This window comes from Epinephelus fuscoguttatus, linkage group LG14 (genome assembly GCF_011397635.1).
Source record: "Epinephelus fuscoguttatus linkage group LG14, E.fuscoguttatus.final_Chr_v1".
NCBI classification, from domain to species: Eukaryota; Metazoa; Chordata; class Actinopteri; order Perciformes; family Serranidae; genus Epinephelus; species Epinephelus fuscoguttatus.
Genome location: NC_064765.1, coordinates 18,122,265 through 18,149,231, shown reverse-complemented (window position 1 = coordinate 18,149,231; position 26,967 = coordinate 18,122,265). Strand labels below are relative to the sequence as shown.

Below are 26,967 nucleotides of genomic sequence, written 5' to 3'. Positions count from 1 at the left end.
CCAGCTGCCCCGTGATTTCCTAGAATCCATAAAGACACTGTTGTCCCCTGTTTCTGATTAATCCACCTGAGTTGTTGTCCCTGATTAGAACAACACTACTGTGGCTCCTATCTCTCTCCCTCTCTCTTTCACACACACACACACACACACACACACACGCACAGGCCACTTCCTCATTCCACCTCCACCTTTCACTTCCAAGAGGATTTGCGTGACGCTTCTATTTCTGACTTTACCGTCCGAGCCAAAGTACCTGTGAGGCGATCAAGGCTTGAAAAAAAAACCCACACCACAACCCACCTCTGAAAAAAGCAAACACGCAATATGTTGCTCACCTTGGAGCCACTCGCTGACTCTCTCCTCGCTCCACGACGTGATAGGCTCCATGCTCGGAGTCCTGCTGCAGTCGCTCGTTCACTTTCAAGCCGTCCTGGCTGACTTCTACCTCAATGGGCTGCTGGAGGAAGGAAAAGTTGATCCCGATCTGGAGTCGGACGATGACGAATGGCACTCCTTCGCACAGGTACAGGTAAGAGTCCCCCCCCCCCACTGCTGTCAGCCAATAGTGCGGAACTGTCAGGGCTCGACCAGGAGCAAAGACCCCTCCCTCCTAACACCCCCCCCTTCCACCTCCTTACCTGCAGGGATAGTGAGTGTGTGTGAGAGGTGCTGCAGCTTTAAGGCGTCATAACTTCTCTCACAGTTTTACTTTCATGCACAATCATGCCATGCGCATTAAAAAGGCGCGGGGCCCAACGCAACACACAGCAGCGTGTGCAGACAGTGGGTGGACACAATAATAGCAACACCTGTGCAACAACAGTAATAACTCTGTAATAATGCTAATTATAGGAACATAAAATATCCTCACCACAATAAAATGAAAAATACTCACAACTTCTGATGCAGCTCCTCAGTGTTTCCCTTACACGGGCTGTCACAAGACTTGAGGGGATAAATAACTTGTTATCCAAACCAGCAGACCTAATCCTCTTTTCCAAGTCCACTGGTGAGGCTGCTCTCCCGGGAACCCTCCGGAAATGTTGTCTATTTTTATTCCTTGAACGGTTTTGACTTCTGGGCTCCAGTATATTGAAATCAAAAATAAAAACTGCCTCAACTGTATCAATATTTTATTGATGTCCAGTGTTTTTACAGCATGGGAACATCTGTGCTCGCTGAATTATTAAAAGTATCAATGATTATATCAAAAGCTTGCAACTGGAGGAATTTACTCATGAATAATTTACCCAGCAGATATAATTTCTGACTGAAGAGAGGACTGTTAATGTGTAATATTGCGTTCTGTGGTTGCTCACAGTTAGGCATATGGTTTCTCAGGGAATTAAATAGACAGCCTTTGTGTTTAACTCATTGTTATTTATTTTTCATAAATGCTGCAGGCTTTGGAGTTTAAAGTTCCTGTTGTGTTGAAAGATTACTTCCTTAAAATTCAATATTCTGCCTTTAATCCTAAAGGAGGCTGTGAGTCATAACAAGGCTATAACTATTGCGTTCTGTTTGCTCACAGTTAGGCATATGGTTTCTTAGTGAAATTAAACATGAATCAGTGTTTAGGTTTTAACTCCCATTTCCAGACAGGTAAATATACACAGGTAAATATGTCTATCTAGAGACAGAGAGATAGTAATCGTGATAATAAAATGAAGTAAAAAATACTTAATTAAATAATATTAGATAAAAAAAAATAAAAATAAAAGCTAAATAATGCACAATAATACATAAATAAATAAACATAAAAATAAATAACATCATTAACCCATTTTTTTAACTGTTTAGTAATTTATTTATTTTTTCCTTTTTTCCCCCTCTATCGTTATTATACTGTGAATGTATTGGTTGTTTATAGCTTCTGTATTTTTCTGTATTTTTTTACCCTTTTAACACTGACCGAAAAAATGCTTTTTTGGTGATGAATTGTAAAATAAAAAGCAAATAAGCTGTATATATGAAAATGGGCTTTAAAAAATAAAGTATAGAAAATAAATTAATTAAATTAGAGAGAAAAAAAATCTCAGTAAAAATTAATTAATTAATTTAAAAAAATACAATTTACAGTTTAAAAAAATAACACTAAAGAATTGTTAACTGAAAAGCAAATAAGATGTATATATGAAAATGGGCTTTAAAAAATAAAATATAGAAAATAAATAAATTAGAGAGAAAAAATCTCAGTAAAATTTAATAAATTAGTTAAAAAAATACAATTTACAGTTTAAAAAAATAACAATTAAGAATTGTTAACTAAAAAGCAAATAAAATATATATATGAAAATGGGCTTGAAAAAGTAAAGTATAAAAAATAAATTAACTAGATTAGAGAGATTGTCATAGTGATCCAAAAAAATCTCAGTAAAAATTAATAAATTTATTTATTAAAAAAAAATACAATTTACAGTTTAAAAAAAGAACAGTAAAGAATTGCAGGAAAATACCATATTTTTTCTGAAAGGAAAGCTATAACTGTAAAATATATAGTCTGAGTCAACAATTCAATTCCATTCATGCCTCTGACATTAAGTCGAGCACCTTAAGGGGTTCTGTGAATGGATCTATGCTGCGAGCTGCACTAGGAGATGATTGTTAATGTCTCACAGTATAAATTGCTCAACAGTTCCCAACAAATTTACAATTGCATGTTTCACTAGAAGTAAAGGGCAACTCCTGATGAAAAGGCTGTAGTCAGAAAGAGCTGCCCTCCGATATCTGGCACCCCCTGCTGTTATTCTCTTTGAACCAGGAGAAAGGGACAGAGGAAGGGGATAAGTTGGATTCATGTGTCAGCAGGTGAAATGGCACAGTGTCCCCATGCATGCAGCATATATGCTTTATGCTATATAGAAGATATTTAGAGGAAATTTGTTGGGCTGCTTACACAAAGTCCTGCTGAAGAATTGTTCATGTGCCTCCTACTAGTGTTGCTTCAAATCTACATGGTTTGACTTAAAGCACAATAAAAAACAATGTTGTTTGATACTATACATGCCTTTCAAAGTGAGTTTCAAAGTAAAAATAGACAGAACAGAAAAACAGAAAAAATAGATTTAATAGTGGAAAAGGGGTTCTGTAATTACAAATTCTGGCTGGATCACTGCTGATCATCTTTTGATTCAAGATGTTCTGTGCTGAAGGGAAAATAACTGAGCGTAAATGGAAAATAACTGAGCTTGAATGTAAGACATCGCTCCACTAGTCTGACAAATCAAGGCTGGTCTTATAATAGAAAACCAATAGATTGCAAAATTCTTGCTCAGTCTTGCTTAAAGTCTCCTTCAGCACCATGTGCTCCTGTCCAGTGCTCAGTGGCAGATCTTCCTAAAGGCAAAGACAGCACCCCCCTCTAGGTTTTTATTTTGTGACATTCAAAAAATAATAAAGGAAATAGAGGACTGGAGCAGAGTGTATTCAGAGAGGTTAAAGTACGAGGAAATTAAAAGGCAAAAGTCATCTGGAGTGCAGTGTTAAACAAGAAGAAAATGAAATTAGCAAATTTGCACACACCATATGCTCTTAGCTCTTTTTCTTGTTAGAAATAAATATAATAAATCAAAAATTATCCTCCTGAAGCCCTGTGTCCTCATACAAGGACATTGCATTTTGGGTTACCTGGACCTTATACTTCATTTTGCTTAACTTTAGCCCTTTTTAGATAGGAATTGTGCAAGTTTGCAGGAAAGCCCAATCAGTCTTTTTTCAGCATTGGCAGTATAAAAACAAAATCGGGGAGTGTGGCAAAATGCTGTCTACCTACTTTTGTTTATACAGAATGCGCCTTTTTCGGGGCAATGGGGGGCGTGAGCAAGTAACAAAACATGTAGCTCAGAGTGTGACGTAAACAGTGACGTGGGAGGGAAGCCGCGGCTGGCTGATTCTCTCCTATGTTGGCCCGGTCTTCACCGTTCCTGTCATTTGACGATTAATGGCCTCTTCGTTTGTGAGGACAAAGAGGGTGCACAATTCCTTGTCTCCTCAGTTGCTCATCTTTACAGTGTCTGTCAGGTTTGCATTTCCCTACTAGCTGCTCGCTAATTCCTGCTATCAGCTGTTTCCTGTTTATCCACCGCCAGTGGGTCGCACGTGCGGCGTCATCAACAGCTCCTCCCACAAGTCATCAACAGCCCCTCCCGTTGCAGAAGGCCGCCTTGGTCTGTTTAAACTGAGGGGTTCTGCCAATATGACTACCCTACGAGGCGGAAAATTGGGCACCTCGGATAAAACTCGCCAATCCAGCTCTGTGTGTTTAAACGCTCGCAGCTTGCCGGCAAAATGGCCCAACATTCGCAGAAAATTTAACAGTGTAAAAGGGGCTTTTGACCTTTTGTCCTCGTTTGTGGACACTTTTTTTGCCATCTAATGTTAGTAAGACCACAATACACAAATCCATGTAAAAACAAGATGGCAGCCATCTCCACCAAGTCAGCCTGCAGCCGATCCCGGCGCAAAAGTGGACAAGGTCCAAAACCTGATCACATTTTATGGTTGGAACTTGTTTATTTATGATTAATAACATATGTAGTTTGATATGGCAACTAATTTCATCAATTTTAGCAACGGTAACAGGCTAAGACTTGTTGAAGGACATTGAGACTTATTATCATCATGTTTGAGGATATAGGGACTTTATCATTGTTGTCAGTGTTTAATCTTTTATACTTATCAGGTGCTACTGATACCAAATAGCTGGGAGAAATTAAAGATGCGCCCCAAATAAAAGTTCAGGTCTCAGGAGGATACATTTCTTTGTGGCGGGGGGATAATGTGCTCAGTCCGAATATACTGCAGTGGTTTTGCTCCAGTGATAGCAGCACTCCTGCAACACATTATTGTGTTTATGCTGCACTTTTTCTTTATTTTTTCCAACTTGAACCACAAAAAAAGAAAAAGAAATCCAAGTCTGCTGATGTACTTATTGACTTTGAATCTTCCAATACTATACAATGGCTTGATCCATCCCTCAGTGAAAGTCAATAACCCAATGATGTGTTACTGTGGCTTGTTTGTGCTGAACTTGATCTCAGACCTTGTGCTCAGCCCGCCTTCTTGCCCTGCCCAAATACCAGAGATACAGATTCAAGCCTCGACATGCTGTCTTTGCTTGACAGCACACCCATTACGAGCCTACATTCATGAGGTTATGTAGTCAGCACTGTGTTATGCACTGGGAGCTGTTACTACAAAACATAGTGTTGACAAAAAAAGGAAACAAGATTGTATCTAACGAGCAACAATGGAGAAGTGTGTGAAACTATTGCCTACCAATCAATATTCCTCTCCCAGTCCATCTGCAGCCACATTGTTCTGTGACAAATGATAATTCCACTGATGTTTCAAGTACAATAACGCCATTTGTTCATCATCTTTGTGCGGCACAGAGCCGATTTTGAATCATTACAATGCCATCCTCTCCTGCCGTAGTCAGTCAGCAGAGATTGGATAATTACCCTCGCTCCACCATTGAGCGGCTAATTAATTTGTTCTATGCTGCAGCCCCTCTGATGGCGCTGAACCTTGCAGTGCAGAAATGAGCTCACTCAGCTCAGCTAAGGAGGAATCATTATCAAAGGTCAAGAAGCAATGTCGTGGAAACCCGACACACCCAGAATATTTATACTGAAATTACATGTGCTGAGATTACTGTATATAGTGTGATGTAACTAAGGATCCCATGGCCATTAGTCTCTGCATGCTGTATTTATCTGCACTGTAGACGGAGTATATTTAGTGTTGTGCTTTGGTGCTGCTTCTGTCTTTAAGTGGAGTCAGTTCCTGGTGGCTGTGTTGCATCAACAATTTAATCCCTCTGGATTAACTCAACATTTTGCTTGACGCATAAACTCTATTTTAATCTACTTTAGATGCAGCTCAGGTTTACTCATCCCTATAATGGGGGATCAGAAAAGGAAAGTAAAACAGAATCAAACACTTGATATCATAGTTGTATAGCTATTTTTTAACACACACACACACACACACACACACACACACACACACACATACAGATACACTGTGTTGCCTCCAGGAACATCTTTCAGTGTGGTGCATACCCGAGAGGCATACTCTTACTCAATTTAGTACAGAGGTCTTCAATGATTTTTAGGTCAAGGACCCCTTAGCTCAAAGAGAGATGGAGCAGGGCCTCCCACTACATATATTAAATAAAACTGATTTGCTCGTGAGATAATTCTCTGAATATTTTTTGGTCTTCTCTTGTTTGTGCTTGCCTGTGGCTGCTAAGCTAGCAGCAGCTGTAGCATGCCGAGATGCATTAGCCTCACCCTTTGCACTTTCATCGCTGGTTTTTGAGGTAGACATGATGCTCAAAAGTGTACGAGACGATCTGTCGATCCATCCACAAGATGTCCGTACACTTGGGATAAGAACTTAAATGTAAGCTAACTAGCTCACCTTGCAGTTATGGATGAGTGCCACACAGTGAGTTAGCGTTAGCTAGCTTACATGATTGCACAAGAATTCATGGGTAATGATTAACCCATAAATTACTGTTGTGTACTGTAAATTAAAGTTGTTGTGTTTTTATAAATAGTCTGATTTGTCTTTGCTAATAATGTGTTGGATTCATGTTAATGTGTAGTTCTGACCTATCTGGATTAAAAAACTTAAAGGTCCAGTAGAATTGAGAGACATATATTGTCAGAAATTGAGTATAATATAATAAGTATGTTTTCTTGTATACTGTATGTATAACCACCTGAAAATAAGAATCATTGTGTTTTAGTTACCGTTGTGTGGTCTTCGTTCATGGGGTCCGCCATGCACTGCCATGTTTCTGCTGTAGTCCAGAATGGATAAACCAATCGCTGGCTCTACATACAGCCATTCATGTGTTCGTATCGGCCAAGGTAGTTAGCCAACACATTCTCACATTGTCTGACCTCGTCACGTGTCGACGTGCAAGGTACCCTGGGTGCGTTAGTTGTAGACGTTCTGGGACACCGAGTCAAGTTCTGCCTGTTACATGCATTGTCTTCTTTCAAAATACACTTCCATTTTCACAGGAAATGTACAGTTTGCATCCAGTCTCTTTCAAAATAAATGCACTACATTGGTACAACAAAAGCACGTGGTTAGGTTTAGGAAAAAAGGACAGGGTTTGGCTTTACAATCTTACGGGAAGCAAGCACTGCCCTCGATGGAAAATGGGTGGACCTATCCACCACCGCTCCACCTACCCTACATGAACTTTCGCTGCCATAACTTTGGTTCTTCTCGTGCTGCATTTCCCCCTGACATCTCCAAGCACCGTTACACAATAATGGCAACCGGCTGCGCATCATACCAACGTGAGAGGATGGCTTTTTTCGTGGGTGTGTGATGCTGGAAGTCACTGCTCAAGCGCTGGATTTTGATGACTCCGGAGTGAGACTAGGTTGAGTTAGCAGCCCGTCTGCAACAAGCCGAACAGCATTGGCAAAACACTGATTCGTAACATGAAACTGCTTTATTCAGTGTCTTTACTGGTTTGTTTTGCAGAGGAAGAAACCTCTGAGGATAATTCCACTCACAGTAAAAACCTCCTGAACAATGAACATTGAGGAAATACTAACAGGTAGTCCATGCTTGGCACACAGGAGATGTTTCAGCTGCAGTCCTCACCAGCAGATGCCACTAAATCCTACACACTGCTCCTTTAAAACGTAAACTATCAAACAATAATTTGGCGACAATCCAGCAGTGTCTCCGAGGACTCCCTAGTGTTTGCGGACTTCCTGTTGAAGACCCAGGATTTAGTAACTTCAGTAGGAAGGAGGTCCTTACTTGAAAAGCAGGAACAAATAGTAGAATAAACTCAAGAGATACAGATGAAGTAACGTCTCAGGAAAGAAATAAAGAACCGAAGCCTGCAAATGAACAAAGATTAAAAATATACACGTCTGGCAGTGTGACAAAGGCTGAATAAAGTGAAAGAAAATAAGCAGGCCACATGTGAGAAAAGCAGCAGTGTTAAATGGACAGACTTTGAGATGCTGTCTCAGACCCAGCTGCCACTTCACAACTGGAGTGCGCATGTATTTCCATTATAATCGCTCTGTTTACTGCTGAGGAAACTACACATTGTCTGTATGATTCATTGTTTCTCCTTCTGCATACCCGACATCACTCACAGTCGCCTCACCTCTGCGGTTTCAACTCAAACTGAGAATGAGGTTAAACAGCAGTGTCGTCTTTGCATCACTTTATCTAATTTGCAGTGTGTCGTTTGGGGACCATATCTAACATCTCTTTAGTCACACTTCAGCACACTTCACTCCTGTAGCAATAGACCAACAACTCAGGATGGAGTTCTGCTCCATTGCACATTCATAACAAGCTAGACTGAGTCATATTACCCATGATGCTTCTTGTCTCGCTGAAAGTGAAGGATAGGGTATCCCTGGAGTCTCTGTCGCAGGACGGGAGACACCTCTGAGTCATTGCTGGACTGTCACCTGTGATGTCACTGGAGCATCATGAATAAAAGAAGAGATTCCCTGTGGTCAGAATGACAATGAACTTATGACGTCAACATGTCAGTCAATGTCAACGGACTTTCTGATAGGTTGCTTTTACAATGAGCTGTTTCCGTCTGGCCGCCAGCGACCCTCGTCTAACAGTGTATTGATCTGTGGAAGGTGTTAAAAAGAGCTCCCCCACATTCCCAGGCTTCTCTAGATGACTTTTCACCCTTCTGGATAATCTGCTTTTTATTCGTTCCCATGAATTGTCTTTATTAGTCCCTTGACTTTCAGCCCAGGCTCAAACTGAACATATGAAATTCATCATATCATACAGGAGGAGCTATAAACAGTGAGAAATGTCAGTGGCTGTTATCCTGTGCAAAATGGAAAAGGGGGAATATAAGAGGACAGCGAATAAGAGGTGAAAAGGACAGAAAAAACACACCACATAACAAACATAACAAACACCCATATAGCATTACGAGGTGCGATGAGTGTTCCCTGCTTATCCATCATGAAGACAAATCAATGGGTTAATGGGAGCTTTGGGAGGGCTGTGACTTAAGCTATTACATGCAGTGTGAGTGTGATGGATACCCCTCCCCCTCTTCTCTGTTGTATTCTTACCTGCTGACCTCCCTTTGGTGCTATGGATTTGGCAGAAAATAAATTAGCTGTACGTCAACCTTAAAGCAGACACAGCCAATTTTTCAGCTTCCCTCCCCCAGCATTTCCAAATGGTATTATTATTTGTATTGCTGTTGTAAAAACAACCAAAATGCTTGCCGTTTTCTAATCCAATCACCAGGAAAAATTGTAAATTATATATTGTATGTTTTTGCAAACCACTGATATGTTACATTTAACTTTATAGCCTATACATTTAAACATTCCCAGTGATGGCAGTGTTGGCAGCTGGAATTGACCCAATTCTGGGGCTTCTTTCATGCCGAGTCTCAGCCGAGTTGGGCAACCAGACCTGGCCTGCCTAATTTCATCCGGAATGCCGAGTAAGGTCATTTTGGCTACCTGGGTTATGTTTCTTATGCAATGCTGTGGTAAAAGTGTGGTTAATTTTGGGCACAAAAAACAATTGGTTATGTTAGAAGAAGATTATCTTTTGGGTTTTAACACGCACCTTTGGTGGACCAAAAGTTGCTGGAAAAGCAAGGGGTTGAACGGTGAAAAACAACCAGGTTCGGTGGCTCAAAAGCCTCTGTGAAATGCTGCTAGGTGACGGTGACAAACACCCAGGTTTGGTGCCACAAACATTGGTGGAGACACCCCAAAGGGTTGCCAACAAAAACAACTGGTGTTGTTGGTTTCAAACAGTGGTTTGCTGTGGTGTGCAGTTTTGCAGTCGTCGGCTTATATGTTACATCAGTTTAGAAATGTTGATGAATGTGATATGGGGTGGAACAGTGGTGCAGTGGTTAGCATTGTCGTCTCACAGCAAGGGGGTGGGGGGTTCAAGCCTGGGGTGGGGGAGCCCTTCTGTGTGGAGTTTGCATGTTCTCCTTACAGGGGTTTTCTCCGGTACTCCGGCTTCCTCCTGCAATCAAAAGACACGCAGGTTAATTGGTGACTCTAAATTGTCCGTAGGTGTGAATGTGAGTGTGAATGGTTGTCTGTCTCTATGTGTCAGCCCTGTGATAGTCTGGTGACCTGTCCAGGGTGTACCCCGCTTCTCACCCAATGTCAGCTGGGATAGGCTCCAGCCCCAGTGACCCCCAACAGCATAAGCGGTTATGGAAAATGAATGAATGACGTGATACATATGAAACATGCAAACGTAACGTATTTGTGGTTTGCAGACATGTATAATACCAATATTTTCTCCTGGTTCGGACCTGGGGGGGGGGGGGGGTTTGAACCCTGGGGTACTCCAGCTTCCTCCCACAGTCCAAAGACATGCAGGCTCAGTTAAGTGGTGACTCTACATTGGCTGTAGGTGCGAACGTGAGAGTGAATGGTTGTCTGTCTCTATGTGTCAGCCCTGCGATAGTCTGGTGACCTGTCCAGGGTGTACCCCGCTTCTCACCCAGTGTCAGCTGGGATAGGCTCCAGCCCCCCCTGCGACCCCCAACAGGAAAAGTGGTTACAGAAAATGAATATTTTCTCCTTCCTCTGGGCTGCAATTTCCTCAGAGCAAGGGTTTTCTCTTTTCCTCCACTGGCTACAGTTTCCACAGTTACTGTTGTTGTTCCACTGTCCGCCATTTTCACTACTAGGAGTATTAAATGCAAAGAACTTACACTGATACTCTTTGGTAACTGGGGATAGCTACTGATAGACTGAGAAAAACAGAGGCGCTGTCCTTTTCCTGTTTCGCACTTCCTTTGTGCTTCAAATCAAACATTCATGTTCTCCAGAGATCGTTGCATAGTGAAAGCAAGGCTTCTAGGAAACCAGACGATATTCTGTAGCTGTTACACTGTGCAATTAGCACTTACTTCATAATGATTTCTTCTTTAAAGTGCACTTTCTCCACTGACTTCTTTCTCTTTCCCTGGTGTGGAAATGTGGGGAAATAGGAGCCAACAAACAGACATTAATATGCATCTGTTGTGCCCATTTAGCAGCACTTCAAAATGATGTATCACGTAAACATGTTATATGTGCAGAAATACTGCCAAACTATCTACAGAAACCAGCGTATGAATATGAATGAAAGCCTGTGACAGAGAGGTGTTGTGTGTCAACAGCCTGGATGCAAAGAGCCACAGATGTGTCAAGAACATTATATGTGAATGCATAAAAAAGGCTATGTTCCCCTCTCCAGTCCAGATCTGTGTATTTAACCTGTCACAAAGCTGCGACTGCTGTATGCAGGATGGCATGATAAATAGACTTCATCAGTGCAGCAGCAGTTTTATGCACATACTGAAATTAAACAGCACATCCATCAGAGAACAGGCACCACATCATGGCAATTTATTTCTTTCATTTTGGTTTCCATGAAATGCCATGCCTTCGTTATCTTAATTTGCATCAAAATTGTATCCCATCCATCCACGGCGAGGCGGTTTGATGCTCTCCTGTTGCCAATAGTAACCAAAGATAGCCAAGAGCAAAATCCACTCGGCAGTGAATGAAGCAGAGAAGTGTTAGAGGGTGGAGGGGTGTATTATATCACTGAAGATTTCAAGCACCGTTACAAGAGCTGTTGTCAATGAAAAGCACGCTTCATCAATGCAATGTCCGGGACAGAATCAAACAGCACTGGTCACGACCCAAAATCTGGCCTCTTCTATTCTGTACATTGTTTCTATTGTGTAATCTGTGTTATGTAATTGTTTGCAACAATGTGTGTTGTTTTTAGACCTGGAGGAAGTGGTGATGTGGGTCTGCAGGGAATGTGGACTGAAATATTGTCATGAAATGAAGTAGTAGACATGGAAAGTCAGCTGCACACTCTGCAGATTGGTGCATCTTTTGTGACCAGTTGCATGTTTCATTATGCAGCCACATAGTGCTCTCATTCATTCCCATTTGTGAATTGTTTGACAGCTTCTCCTTTGAACGCAGAGGATCTATCACTCCTCTGATGCACCTGCTGCACCACAAGCATCACAGAGAGCAGGCCGTTCATTAATAGCAGGCTCCAGTCTGCATTACGTATTTGCAGTTTCATCCTTTGCCAGATGATGGCACGATCAGACCTGGGCGGAACATTTGGAAAAGGGGGTTGGGCGAAGTCCTGCAGGAGTCCACCAATAACAGCTCGAGTTGGAGGCTACTCGTACTACAGAGCCACACTGAGGTCTCTGCGCGCATCGCACACACTGTCGGGAACCGGGAGAAATCACAGGCACGCAGGGAGGAAGCCGTACAGATTTGATACGGCGTCGATTGCAAAGACAGCACGGACTCTGGTTAATTCCTTCAGGTGGCATTAGACTCCCGTACAGCCCGATTAAAGGATCACACACTTGGGCTTCTCCTCGTCTCCTCTCACGCTTTGTCAAATCCAAATCCCGTGTATCCACCGCGCGTATTTGGACGGGCAAGGTTTGTTTGGTGTTTATGGTGTTTTCAGCTGGATTATTACTTTCAACAAATACGCACAAGAAGCCAGACACCGCCGGAGTCAAATCAAGGGATTACAATTGTTTGTAAAGCTCTTGGTTGTGCTTTGCATGCGCGTCTTCGCCTCCGAGCACAGAGCAAAGTGCTGATAAATCCACTCCAACCTGGACTTTGGACCGGAGTGAAGGAGCCTCGGGGTGCACTTGACAGGAGCAAAATCCGGGGAGACCAGATTCGTACTTGAGCAGCTGAGGGGGAAACTGAGAATCCTGCGAAAATGCCTCTTGCTCAGATCGCGGAGCCATGGCCCACGATGGAACTAGTGCAGCTGGAGACGGAGGTAATGAGAGGTGAAATATGTCAACCATGTTCTAGTTTGATTGATCCAACCTGATTTGGTTCAGGTAAATAAATAAGGTGCGCATAAGGTGTGCGTTTTCATCAGCCCTCCATCCAAGAGTGGTCACCACTTTCTGGAAAGTTATTTTAAACTGCAGCCTACATACATAACTGTGGGTGAATAGACCTGATAAATAATTCATGTTATATGCCCAGTGTTTTCAGTTAAGTATGCAGTTTTAATCAGAGTTGAGTCAAAATCTAATGAATAGGCTGTCCATGTCAGTGTGCCAGAAGCATGCAGGGCCACAGCCTTTTACTGGCTCTGATTGTCAGTCTTTAACCAACAGGGAAATTTCTCATTATGACCTATTCATGTGAGAGCTTTCAATTGGCCCCAGAAGTAGCTGTCAGAGCTCAATTTAGAAATCCACTTTCTAGTCTTCCATTGAAGCTGCTGGGCAACTCCATTTCAAAGCTCAGCGCCAGAGAGAAGAGCAGTGTGTGATCTAGAGGCTTGTCCTCCCTGTCTATCACCTGTAGAGTGAATTAAAGTCCTCTCACACATGGCATCATAAAACTGCCCTCAATGTCTAACCTTAAGTTTGAGTTCTGCAATATAGGCTGCAGAATTATGTTCAGTGTGTTATGGTTTAATTAAGACCTGCACTTACTTGTGCTATCAGTCTCGTGCTTTAGCTGTGTAGCTGTGTGTGTGTGTGTTTCCTCTGCAGAGTTTTAATTAAATCTGCCTTGCGAGAAGTGTCTGATTACTCCACAGCAGGTAGAGGATGACACACGAGAGAAAAACAGAGCAGGCGAGTTATTTGTGGCCTCTCTGTTGTCCAGACTCCTATTATTTTGATGTGGCATCATTATTCATGAACTCTTCAGCTGCCTCTTGAACAGACTGGTTGCTTAGTGAATATGCAACCTTCACATTGTGGTGAGGATGAGTAGACACAGGCTGCGTGGAAGCAACCAGTGTCACATTAGGCTCATTGGTTTCTATGGATGGGGATCACCACAGGATCCATGATACGATATTATCACAGTACTTGAGTCACAAAACAATATTATTGCGATTTTAAACATATCGCGATAAAATATATTGCAATATATTTCCTTTTATCAACTGTAAATTCAGAGCAACATCCATATTATCTAATGAGATAGTTTTCAGTCTGTTCATCTCACGTCAGCCATTTTTGTCTCCCAACAGTATATTTATTGATTTTAACAACAATAAACAAGGACATACACATGCACGCATCCAGTATGTGTACATATACATCCATAGACACGCAAAAGAAAAAGACACCATGACAAAATTTCAGTACAACCGCCGAATGTTTAACTCACATATAATCAACCCCAAAAGTGTGAATTAAAAATAATTAATTCATGAAATGGGAAGAAAAATAAAATAAAATAAATAAATAAAATAAAATAAATCAATTGAATTAAATTAAATTAAATATACAAATACAATACATGAATGACTGGAGGAAGAAAATAAATTAACAGAAAAAGTGAAAATAACAGGGGAAGGAAGATCACAAATTACAGGTTGAGGATCATGTTAGTGCGATACAGTACACTTCAGCCATTTTTTTGTAGCAGCAAAATGTACCTAATGGACTGAAAAGTGCTTATATATTTCTAGTACACTAAGTTTAGTTTGTATTTGTCATATTAATAATTGATATAAATAAAAAAAATCAATACTTGGCACTGTGTGACGATACGATACTGCCGCACAAATATATCGCGATACTATGCTATATCGATTTTTTTTTTTCCCCACCCCTAATGTTTCCCATAGTATCTGTAGGGTGGTGTAGCTGCAAGAAAAGCTGTTTTTGAATCACTCAGTCATTTAAACAGGTGAAGCCAGTCACGATACCCCTGTTTTGTGCGTCTGATCTCTGTGCATGGTGTCCTCAATCAGCTTTACGAGAGAGCGCGCTGATTATAAACGAGGCCTTTGATTCACTGATGAAGCTGAGGAAATTGTTCGCAAGATTTTAGTGAAACATGATTACTCTCAGAGCCAGACTTGAGGCCTGTTTCATTAAAAGACAAGGTAATGAGTATCACTCATTAAAGCCATGCAGTAATCAGAAGAATACTACCACTGCCGAGGATGCAGACGTGATTTATTGTGCACTTGCAGAGAAAATTAATTGTACAGAGCAGATGATTAGTGTTGCTTATGATAATGGAAAACCCACAAATAATGCAGTAAGAAGCACTTTGAGAAACGTGTCATCCTGACTTGGTTTGTCCCACAGACTTGACTATTTACAGAATTGTGCAGCATATGAGTTGGCTGAGCAGCATATCACAGCTGAACAGATGGTGGTGCTGAGCCTGTGAAGAGTGCTAGGTTTAATATTGTAAAAAATACCCCGTCTTTGGTACGTGTAATGATCACAACTCTTTGATAAGCAACATTGTGATATCATTGCTAAAAATAAAATGTGTGTGCAAATATCAGCCTATATATATTGTAAGGAGGGGATATTTTTTGTTACCGTGTGTCAGCATCCGCCCGCTGAAATTAAGTATCTGTAATTGATTTGATAGCATCAGTCAGTGCCCATAAGAGCGGGATCTGTGCCATTTATCTCATCACCAACCTACCAGCCAGCTGCACACTTTGGTGCTTGATGGCAGAGCGAGACGGCTCGGGGCTTGGATTGATTGAGCAGAAAGAGCGAGCGAGACTGGAGGCCACGCCAGTGAGCATGTCGGGAGAGTCCAACAGGATGCGCAGCCACGGGTCAGCTTGTCATGTGGACAGATGGGACAGACACCGAGACACTTTTGCTGATTTGGAAAGAAAAGTATCATAAAGAAACCATTTTTATCTGCACAAATATGAGTCGCTATGATATGGCAGCTGATGATAAGTCTGTTTCCCCATCGCTCATTATGTGAGTGCTTGGAAGGTGTCATGGATAGGAAACCAGATTTACTGGCTTTTGTGCTCGAAGCTTTGGCAAAGCAAGCACTAACACATGTACAAAGAGAGCTATTCAAAATATTTGGTTGATTGAAGCCTTTTATTCATCATCAAACTGTGCCTGTTATGAATTAACTTCTCTGTGAATCATCTCCGATAAAGGCACTTCAACAAATCAAACCCATCCTGTCCCAGTTGAGTCACTACCACCTGCATTGGCCATTGCCATCAGTAGGTTAGTGAATGTCCTCCTCTAAAAGCCCTGAATCATGCTTCTGTCTAGTTATTGTAGATTTACTCTACAGTAAGATCTGCATTCCTTTCAGAGGTCCAGTGGGTCAGATTTAGGGGCATATACTGGTATGTTTTCTTTAGTGTGTAGTCACCTGAAAATGAGAATTGTGTTTACTTTACATTAAAATGTGAGAACATAGTGAGCAGGTCCTCTTCCGCAGTCTGCCATCTTGCACCTCCATGTTTCAGCAGTAGCCCAGAACGGACAAACCAAACACTGGCTCTAAAAAAGGCCATTCTCATGCTCGCATTAGCAGCCCCTCTGCGACAGATTGAACAGCATCAGGAAAACACAGATTTTAACATGGAACTGCTTTATTCAATATTTTTACTGGTTTAAATCACCGGGTTTGTTTGTTTTTGAGAGGAAGAGACCTCTGAAGATAATTCAGCTCCCGGTAAAAGTCCACAGAATGTCTGGATCTAAAGTTATCAGCGAAAAAAGGTGACAACACATTAGCAGCCCATCTACGACATGCTGAACAACATTGGGGAAACACCGATTTTAATATGAAATTGTTTTATTCAGAGTTTTGACTGTTTTTAATCATTGGATTCATTTGCTATGGAGAGGGAGAAACCTGTGTGGATAATTCGGCTCCCAGTTAAAACTTCCCGAACAATGAACACTGAGGGAATTCTAACCAGGTGTTCATGTTTGGCACATGGGAGAGGTATCAGCTGGTTGCTTTTTCAATTCTACTCAATTCTACAAACTGCTCTTTTAAGCCATTTCACTCTTAATACAGAATCAGTCCATAGCCAATCCTGAAACTTTATACTTTTGATATGATATAATTTCCTTGATTCACACAGCCAGAGTGCAGCTTTATCACTTTGCTCACTATAGCTTAAAGGGATAGTTCAGATCTTTTGAAATGGGGTTGTATGAGTTATTTATCCATAGTCAGGGTATTACCTACTGTACAGTAGATGGTGGTTGGTGTGCCCCGAGTTTGGAGAAGCAGGCAGGAGTACCGCCATGAAGCTAAGCAATCTACTGCTGTGGAAGGGGTCAACAGCAAAATGTATTTAAGCTCCTTCATTTTAAGTGTACGCTTTATTTAGAATTTTTTCACTGCTTCATCTTGCTGTCAGATAGCAATTCCTGAAACTGAAGCTGTTGCACAGCTGTCTTCACTCTGTTGACAAGAACAGTAATTTCACCTTGCAGAACACAAGATCTGGTTAACCTCTGCCTTGATTGGTTAGTTTTAACAATTATTTAACTTTGGTGAATTTCAAAGTAAAGCTTTAAAACACCCAAGTCAAACTTATATTGATTGTTTTTAAGTGGGCCTTTTTGTGCTTTTGCTGCTGCCCTTGTCCACAGCAGTGCATTGCTTAGCTTCAGTGGTGGTACTCCTGCCTGCTTCTCCAAAGAGGGGGCATACTGACTGCCATCTACTGTAGGCAATACACTGACCATAGGTAGGCATCTCATACAACCTCACTTCAAAAAGAACCATACCTTTTAAAATAGGTGTACTCAACTACAAATTGTGAGTGATATTTGGGTTCTTAAATCTCAAGAACTGTGTTTACAAAAAATACAAAAACAATCTGTAATATTAAGAGAAGTGACACTTTGTTTCGTAACCACATCTCTTAGTTCCTTGCTGCTTTTCCCCTTTTAGTCATGGTTAAAAATGCTGATTATTTTGCCCGCTCTTGCTGCATCTTTGCCGTGAATGTTTTTCTGCTTGTTTCATAGCATGATCAGACACTTTTAGCCAGCTTAGTTTTGTGTTTGCAGCCTGTGTTTGGTTTAAAATGGTTTGTTTGGTTGCTACTCTTCACAATTGCCACCGTTTCATTGCACTTTTCCTCCTTAGTCAGTTGAAGTCATTCTCAAATGCATTATTTTCACTGTCAGCTTCTCTTTTCTTCATTTCGACTAGGTCTTAACTTGCCATTTACTTTTACAAGCTGAACTCCTATCTGAAATTGAGCTCCTGTTCTGGATAAAATTGTATTTCGGACTGCAGTTCAGTCCCCCAGCTGTGGCTTCAAGTCATATAAATCCTTTGTCACTTTACACCCTCTTCAAATTTAAAGATCTCAGTGGAATTCTGTTCTCTTTAATAGATGAGACAGAGAAACTTAACATTGTATTTACACAGCAGGACTGCACAAGCCAAGACTTCAAGAGCAGGATTGCAACAGACTAGACGTCAAGAGAGAAAGAGAGGGGTTTTTTTTTTCATTTATTATGCAACCGTCCGTGCAGAGGAGACAGTAGGGTTAACATACGGAATGTGTGCCATGTTTGCAAGCCAGGCGTGGTCAGCTGTGCATACTCGAGGACTTGTTCTGTTCAGGATCGTGCTTTGCTCTGTGTGTACGTGCGTGCGCGTAGGCTTAGCTGCTGCTAATCTGGGTGTGACCTGTTGAACACCTGAGCAGGGCTGTGGGAGTGGAGCAGGGTTGGATGGGCATGTGATAACAAAATGCTTTGCTCCGTCGGTGCCCTGAGAAACTGAGTCCTGATTCGTTTTGACTATCAGAGTTGAAAGTAAATACGTCAGTGAAGCCAGGACTGTAAATATTCCAGTCACCAGCAGGCAAAAGTGCAGATTTGGTGCTGTTAAAGCTTCTTCTTCTTCTCTCTTCACTTTATGGTTGCTGACGTTGGGAGAAGCCTTTTAGCACACACTAAAAACAGACCACTGGAAATAGCTGATGTTCATTTTCTGGCATTGACCAGAAATGGACATTAGTAATGTGACCTGCTGTCAGTACTCACTGGCAGGTGAGATTACGGGAAATTTAGTCCGATAGGGTCACAGGCGCAGACAAAAAAGTGGCTATTGTATTTCTTAGTTGCCTAGTAACCAGGTAGCGCTGCTCTAATCACGCTGTTAAAACACAGATTTATCTCTCAAACACACACGGTATCAGCGCTCGGAGATTGTTTACTTACCTAATCATATAGAAGCCCTGTGAGAAATTAAAAGTTCTGCCGTCTGGCTCTGCAGGGCTTAATAGGCTGGTCTGTAAATCCTTTTTACAGCGTGCTTGTGGCCTGTAAATTTCTCCAAGTGAACTTGTGTGCATCTTGTAGCGTTTTTCTGTATGTGTATAATACATGCGCTTCCTTACAACGTTTCCTAAATCACGTTTGTTTCTGTAATGTCTTTAAGCAGATTTATGTGGCTATTTGTGTGTGTGTGTATGTGTGTGTGCATGCTTTCACTCTCATTGAGGAAGCCCAGGGGAGGGAAGGCACCATTAACTGGGCCACTTGGATCAGCCATGCAAAGCTAATGAGGTTGAAATGTGTTGAGCAGCAACGTCGGGAAGGCATTGTTGACCACACACACACACACACACACACACACACACACACACAGACAGTTGCACTCACACACTTGGGATTCCCACAGCTAGTCTTCATGATACTAGGTTAAACAAAGCTCACTGCACACACCTCGCTGATGGAATATGAGATGAAAGGAAGGAAAGAGTGTGCGGTGTAGATTTCTCTGTAAGATTACATTTTCACTGTAAAGCATGGCACACAGCACTCCCTCTTGGTTTCCCTTGAAATTACCGCCCCTAAAACACATCTGTGCTTGACTTCGAACTGCACTTGGCCATTTAATTGTTTCCATTTCTCCTGTCACCTCACATTACAGCTTTTATGACTGGCACAGTTTGGCTAAATTAAATTGCCTCCCTTGAGATGATGATTAAAGTCCAACCACATGAACTGTTGGTCTGTAAAAATGCCCTGAGTTGTAGCACCCATCCAATTTACAGCTGTTGCAAGAGTGAAACTCCGAGCAGGAAATAAGGAAGTGCATCCAGTTGCCAAATGCATCCAATCTCTCAGCTCAGATTGTATTGTGAGGTATTACAGCGACACTAAATTAGATCCACAGTCTGTGTTCCTTCTGTTCAGAAAGTCTTTTTCCCTTTCTTGTACAAGTGCTTTGCAAAGTCGCTCTCCTATCCCTGCCTGTGCTTCCTTTACGTCTCGCGCTGTATACCCCTTTCTGTTTTGTGTTTGATTGTTAAGGCCTCCACTTGTCATTGTGTTGACTGCCTGATGGATTTTGTGCAGTTGAAAGGAAGAGGAAGAGAGAAGAGGGCACAGAGGAAGTGAGGAAACTCAGGGTCGCCCCTCTGTTATGGAAAACAAAGCAGAAAGCGGAAAAAGAGGGAGGAGGAGTTATTCAGGGTGTTCTTATCCTTGGCTAGAATATTTGACTTTGGATTCAAGGGTGTTTCTTTGATCATTGGACAGGGTTAGTTATCATCATGGATTTATCTTCACATGCTTCAGAGGTGTTCCGCTATACATCATTGAAAGGCCTCGCTGCCCATTTTACATGTTAAGGTCAATGTGCTGTTCACAGGGAGTAGTCGCCTGTGAAAACAATTGCATTATAGTCGTCTGTGGCTCTATGAAAATTACGCGCTTGGGTAACCTCGGCTTGGGCTTGATTACTACATTTTTTTTAATAGAAAGTCTGTGTTACAAACTGGAGGAGTGACGTTTGGAAGTCATGGCCATTAGAGGCCAAGGAGGTCTGATGAAAGACACAAAGTTACATACCCAAAGACCTTTTCCTCTTGTTTTTATAGTTTTAGAAACAATGCATTGTAAGAATGGAAGATATGAGACACATTTTTCATTTTATTACTGGTCCCAGTGAATTACAGTCAGTAAAAAGGACAATGCGTCTCCACTTCCTCTAACTGTACAAAAAAGAAGCCAAAATATCCCGGATATGGCCGCGGCCATCTTGCCCTAACAGCATCATTCAGAGCCAGAGTCTACACAGTAGCACTCTCTGCAATATCAAGTTTGCACCTTTCAACCAGTCCCGAGCAGCACCATTGATCACGAACGCACCAGTTGACACAACCAGCTGTCAATCATGATGTCAAACCCTCTTTTTATGGTACTGAATATCTATTTAAAACCAAACGTATCAGAAAAATGAACACTTGAACATACACTTAAACTACAATGAGAGAAACCATCTTTGTGAACAATTTATTTAACAGGTACTTTGAGTTTTTATTTTGGCCCATGCCATTAGCTAACAAGGAGGGGGTGGGGTTTGTGACCTATACTGCAGCCAGCCACCAGGGGGAGATATTTTGGCTTCTCTTTTGAGACACATTCTGTTTGTAGAGGACATGACACGCCCCTACAAACAGTGCCCACCACTAGTACAAGACAGACACACCAATGCGTCAGCTATCTGAACCTGCTACAATGCTACACTACGTAGTGATAAATGAGACCAAATGTGGCAATAATCCACTTGGTAATTTGTAATACATGAAGATGTGATTCATTCAAGTAAGGAGATGTAACCCTTCACATTACCCTTACCATAACAACAACAAACAACAAACAACCTATTTTTTTTTTTATTTATTTTTTTTTCCTATTACTTAAAATACATTACTTACTAACTTAGCAGTTTCACTGGGACTTCTGGTTGTAGGGTTCTGATCGTGGAGTGACGTGTAGGTATGGAGGTCATGTAGCTGGAGGGCAGGTCAGGTTGCTGCTCCAGCTGCAGTTCTACCCATTCGTCTCCTTCAGGGGAGTTGTCATGTCGTTAAATGCTCTGCAAGATCTTTAACTGAAGAGGTCTGATCATATACGAATAAAGTTGAAGGTACTTGTCATGATAATGCTGATAATACAAATCATAATTTCAACCAATAAAATGACCTCAGGTATGTGGCTGAGATGCACACAGGACTTGCTACCCTGGACCTCATCTGGGTCAGGAAACAGTTTTAACACAGAAACAAACTCTCGGGATTAACAGCCTGGGGTCCAGAGGAAATATGTGAAGTTCTGTGATCCTTACATTATGAAGTCCTCTATAAATGTATAAATGCCATGAATCAGCTAGACCAGTGCTTTGCAGTCTTTTGGGTCTGAGGTACCCCACAGCTCTGTCCAGGTACCCCTTTATTAATTTCAAACGTATAACACCATTCATTATATAAAAGTGGATATTGCAGATTTTTTCATACAGTTCAACTCTCAATATTATCGCTTGGAGTGAAGCTGAATATTTCAACCACTTATCCATTACTTTCTGCTAATTGTTTGAACTGTTTAGCCTTTTTTTTAATATATCTTATGTATTGCCGTTAGCGTCTGTTTAAACTTCTGTTATCACTTGCTAACTAGTATTTATGCAATTATACATAACTGCAAAATGTAGTGTGCAGGCTGTTGGCTTAATATGTGGATATACTCATTTAACCCTTTTGAAACCTGAGCAAATTGGCTTGATTTCTTTTAAAAACTTTGGAAGAAGGCAGAGAGCAACAAAAGAAAAATTGCCCCAAAAATGTATCATGAAATTAGTAAAAAGAGAAAAAGAAAATTATTCACTACTACTTAAATTAGTAAGAAACAAAAAAATAGATAAAGTTTAAAACAAACAAACAATGAAATGACCTGAAAAAAGTACTTTAAAATTATAATAATTCTGTGACATAACTTTTAAATGTAATAACAACAACAACAACAACAACAACAACAATAATGATAATAATGATAACAATAGATATAATAGATGATAATAATAATAATAATAATAATAATAATAATAATAGATATAGTTTTTCCATAATTTCAAGAAAATTATTTAAAAAAAAAACTAAGTAAGCAAAAAGAAAATTAAAAATAGACAAACAAGGAAACGACCTGGAAAGAGTATTTAACACTTATAATAATTTTGTCATGTCATTTTAAAATGTATTAATAACAGTAATTATAAATATATTCTTTTCCATAGCATTTCTCTTTTTTATTATTATTAATGAAATAATTATTGCAACATCTGTTTTTCTATTTTATTTATTTAATTTGTGGGACCAAGCTGCTCATTGCCTTTTTTCCAGTATTTTTGAATAAATCGCACCAATTTGTTCAGGGTTCAAAGGTGTCTGAACGCAGCACAAGAAAAGTGATGTCACTCCAGGTTTAAAGGGTTAATGAAACCACAATTTCAGTTCTTTCAAATTTGTTGAACTACTGTACAATCTTTCCACATACCCTCTGGCAACAGAAGAAGTACTTTCCTAGAAATCACTGAGGTGGACTTTTATGAGCAATGACAAGTGATCCTAATTTGACTTGACATCACAGCAGCCCCTGTTTTTCATCCCAGGTATCTCACAAAATCCATTTTTGCCTCTGCTTATGTTCTCCTTGTTGTCGTCAACAGAATATGATGCACTTCTAATCACGCAATCTGACTTAAATCCTGCTGTAGTTCAAAGTTAGCCGCCCCATTCTGTCGTATGCTCATGTTGAGCCATTGTTTTACAAATAACAATGATTACCCGTTTCTGTAAGACTTACCTGCTGGGGTCTGGGGAAGGAATGAACGATGTGCATTTGTGTGTCAGCCCTAGATTATTAGGTTTGCCAGCGGAGGAGCAAAGTGCTGGATACAGTGGACTGTTGCCACCCACACAGTCTTGCAAATATTCACTTGTATCTCTCTCCCTCTCTTTCTGTGTCTGCCTTCTGTACACACACACACACACACACACACACACACACATGATATGTCCTGTCGCACACTCTGACTGTTTCTCACATCTGCTTTCTTGACAGAACGGGCAGAGCACCACTGAGGATGGAGTCACGCCTGCTGTCAAGGTACATGCCATCTCTGGAACACACACACAAATGCAACGACACACAAACAAATGCAAAGAAATACACACACACACACACACACACACACACAAACAAACGTGACTCAATATTCATGCAGCTTAACATCCAATAAATTAGAGTGAGGACTTGGACACGCTGCATAGAATTCTTTGGCTTTTGTTTGTGCTTCTCTGTGAAGGCGAGCAGCAGAAGGCGAAATTCCATCAAAGGGCAAATTCTTGTGTGAATCTTCATTTCGAGCCATCTCTGCTCTGCTAAGGCAGGAAAAGAAAGCTGTCATGGTCTGACTCACGTGGCCACGCAGATCTGTGACTGTGTACTGATTTATTCATTTAGGAATTGCATTGACAGGCCTCAGAGGCCATTAGCTGGCAGGAGTTTAATGTGTTGAATACCGTCTGAGTGAGGCTGATCGAGCGACAGTCCAGTTATAGTGATGTGTCTGCATCAATATCATGGGGCTGTAGTGTCGTACATTCTGCATGTCCTCATGTGTCCTGTCAACATATTATACACAGACAAGTACAGGCTTGCTTGCAAGTACATAAATGAACACGCTGGGAAACGACGAGTCAGCCCTTTCCTGCCTCTTGGCCGGCCTTTATGCTTCATTGTCCTGCTTGGAAACATGATCCAGTTTCCTCCTGCAGACTATTACAGTACTGACCATGTTCCTTCTCGCTTGGCCTCTTTTTTTTCTGTCCTAGCTCTCGTGGGAGATAGAGAGGAGCTATGTCGCCTTTTCTTTCAGTTCGGAACAATGTGCTGTGACTGAGGGAGAGCTGAGTGCGCGGGATGAGAAAGAGGGGTTTCAGTCAAAGGAGTCAGCACACACTGGTCAAAGCCACTAATGTCTGATGGCAGGGGGAAAAAATACACAGGCTTCGTAGCTTGTTAGGAGAATGGGCAGTATGGTTAAGATTAGGGAAGAGAGATAAGGCCAAAATCTTCTGTCACAATATGTACTTTGATATCATGGTAAAGACGTATATCACAATGCAGTAATTGTTCTGTAACGTAAACATGCCACACTTTATCACATTTTATTATTTTCTTCCTTTATTTGGAACTTTTATACAAACAATAGCCTCACATGAGACACTTGGGTTAAAAAAAGACTAAAATTCTTTTTAAAATGAAGCTTTAATGTTTCTGACAACAATCATTTTAAGTGTTACAGGTATTTGTATTCACATCTTCACTTTCTTATTCCATGTTTTCCCAAATCTCGTTAACTGGGTCTATGAGATCCCACGAGAATTCAGCCCTGCATTGAATAACTCCTGTGGTAGAATCCATTTTGCCAAATCTCTACCAGTTGACACATTTCTGTTGTTGCAGGGTATGTTTAATTTCACCCAACCCCTGTTGAGATCCTTGTTTATCAATATGGATACATGAATGATGTGCCAATATGCAAAATCACATAGTCAAAAACAAAAAACTTCCATAACATTTTTTATGCCGCTGCACCTGCAACAGCCATGGCCAGAGGTATTAATGTTTTCGGGTTGCCTGTCTGTCCATTCATCCATCCCATTCCCATGAATTTCTTCAAATTTGGCACAAACGTCCAACCGGACTTAAAGGGATAGTGCACCCAAAAATGAATATTCAGCCATTATCTACTCACCTATATGCCAAGGGAGACTCAGGTGAAGTTTTAGAGTCCTCACAACACTTCCAGGGATCCCAGGGGAGAGGGTGTAGCAACACAACTCCACTTAAAGGTTCATTCTCACTGCCACGATACGGAAATGTGGGACGGATTTGCGGAATATTCGCGCAGCACCTTTCCGCGCTCAAACCATACACACAGGTGCGGTACAGACCCGATGTAGAATTTCACGTTGTTGTGTTCCAAGGTCTGCGCGACTATAAACAAACAGTTTCTTTGGCCCAGCTGTGTAGTTCCGCCGGCGAATTCCGCGGGTTGTCAGAGTCTCGGCAGAAACTTTTTTCACCGCACGAAAGTTCCGCCCCGGTGTGCAAACTTCCGTAAGAACCCATGAAATCAACTTTTATATTTTTCTGCGAGAATAATCCACGCGGATATTCGCCCTCAGTGAGAATGGACTTTAAGGCAGGCTTACGGTGCCCCAGATTCAAACGTCCAAAAACACATAATTGAAACCACAAAATATCTCCATACTGCTCGTCCGTAGTGATCCAAGTGTCCTGAAACCCCAACATAAAAAGTTGTTTGGAAAAATGTCATTTAAGCTCTGTTTTTAGCCTCATTGTAACCTGTAGCTCTAACTGCCTCTCTGTGCACCGCGCTCACGTGTGCGCGCTTGCGCGAGACTGTGAGACATGTGTGTTCATGTGCTTTCGCTGGTCTTGCACGCAAGAGAATTCGTGTGAGCGCAGTGCACAGAGAGGCAGTTAGAGCTGCAGGCTACAATGAGACGCCGTCAGCCTCCATTAGGTGGAGTTGTGTTGCTACCTCCTCTCCCCTTGGATCCCTGGAAGTGTTGTGAGGACTCTAAAACTTCACCAGAGCCTCCCTCGGCATATGGGTGAGTAGATAATGGCTGAATTTTCATTTTTGGGTGCACTATCCCTTTAAGAATGTACTGATTAGAAATTTGTGGTCAAAGGTCACTGTGACTTTACAAAACATGTTTTTGACCATGTGCGCTAATTATGACAAAATTTCACACAATTGTCTACTAGGATAAAATGATGAAATTTTATATCCAAAGGTCAAGTCAAAGGTCACGATCACTGTGACCTCATCTGTCTCATTCCTGCGAATGCGATATCTCAAAAACAGCTTGAGGGATTTTTTTGTTTCAAATTTGGCACAAACGTTGACGTAGACTTAAGAATGTACTGATTGGGGCGTTGGTGGCTTAGTGGTAGAGCAGGCGCCCCATGTACAAGGCTGTTGCCGCAGCGGCCCGGGTTCGACTCCAGCCTGTGGCCCTTTGCTGCATGTCACTCCCCCCCTCTCTCCCCCTTTCACACTTGTCTGTTCTATCCATTAAAGGCTAAAAATGCCCAAAAAATATCTTTAAAAAAAAAAAAAAAAAAAAAAAGAATGTACTGATTAAAATTTGATGGTCAAAGGTCAAGGTCACTGTCACCTCACAAAACACGTTTTTGACCATAAGAATTCATACGCTAATTTTGACAAAATTTCACACAATGTCTGCTGAGATAAAATGATGAAGTGATGACAT

The 26,967-nt window shown here is 41.3% G+C and overlaps 2 protein-coding genes across 4 annotated transcripts in view; one reads left to right on the top strand and one right to left on the bottom strand.

Annotated features, from left to right (window-relative positions):
- Positions 1 to 474, bottom strand: part of cnksr1 (connector enhancer of kinase suppressor of Ras 1) — a 44,498-nt gene extending 44,024 nt beyond the window's left edge. Inside the window, exon 1 of the mRNA XM_049595401.1 lies at positions 336 to 474. Within this exon, the coding sequence (XP_049451358.1) occupies positions 336 to 387 (52 nt within the window). The 5' untranslated portion in view covers positions 388 to 474. The remainder of the gene's footprint in view (positions 1 to 335) is intronic.
- Positions 386 to 26,967, top strand: part of rps6ka1 (ribosomal protein S6 kinase a, polypeptide 1) — a 91,320-nt gene continuing 64,738 nt past the window's right edge. The window contains exons 1-2 of one of the 3 annotated variants that reach the window (XM_049595403.1): positions 386 to 523; positions 23,717 to 23,761. In XM_049595403.1, the coding sequence (XP_049451360.1) occupies positions 386 to 523; positions 23,717 to 23,761 (183 nt within the window). Of the gene's footprint in view, positions 530 to 12,223; positions 12,847 to 23,716; positions 23,762 to 26,967 lie in introns of those variants that run through there. The other 2 variants (XM_049595402.1, XM_049595405.1) reach the window with 2 other exon arrangements.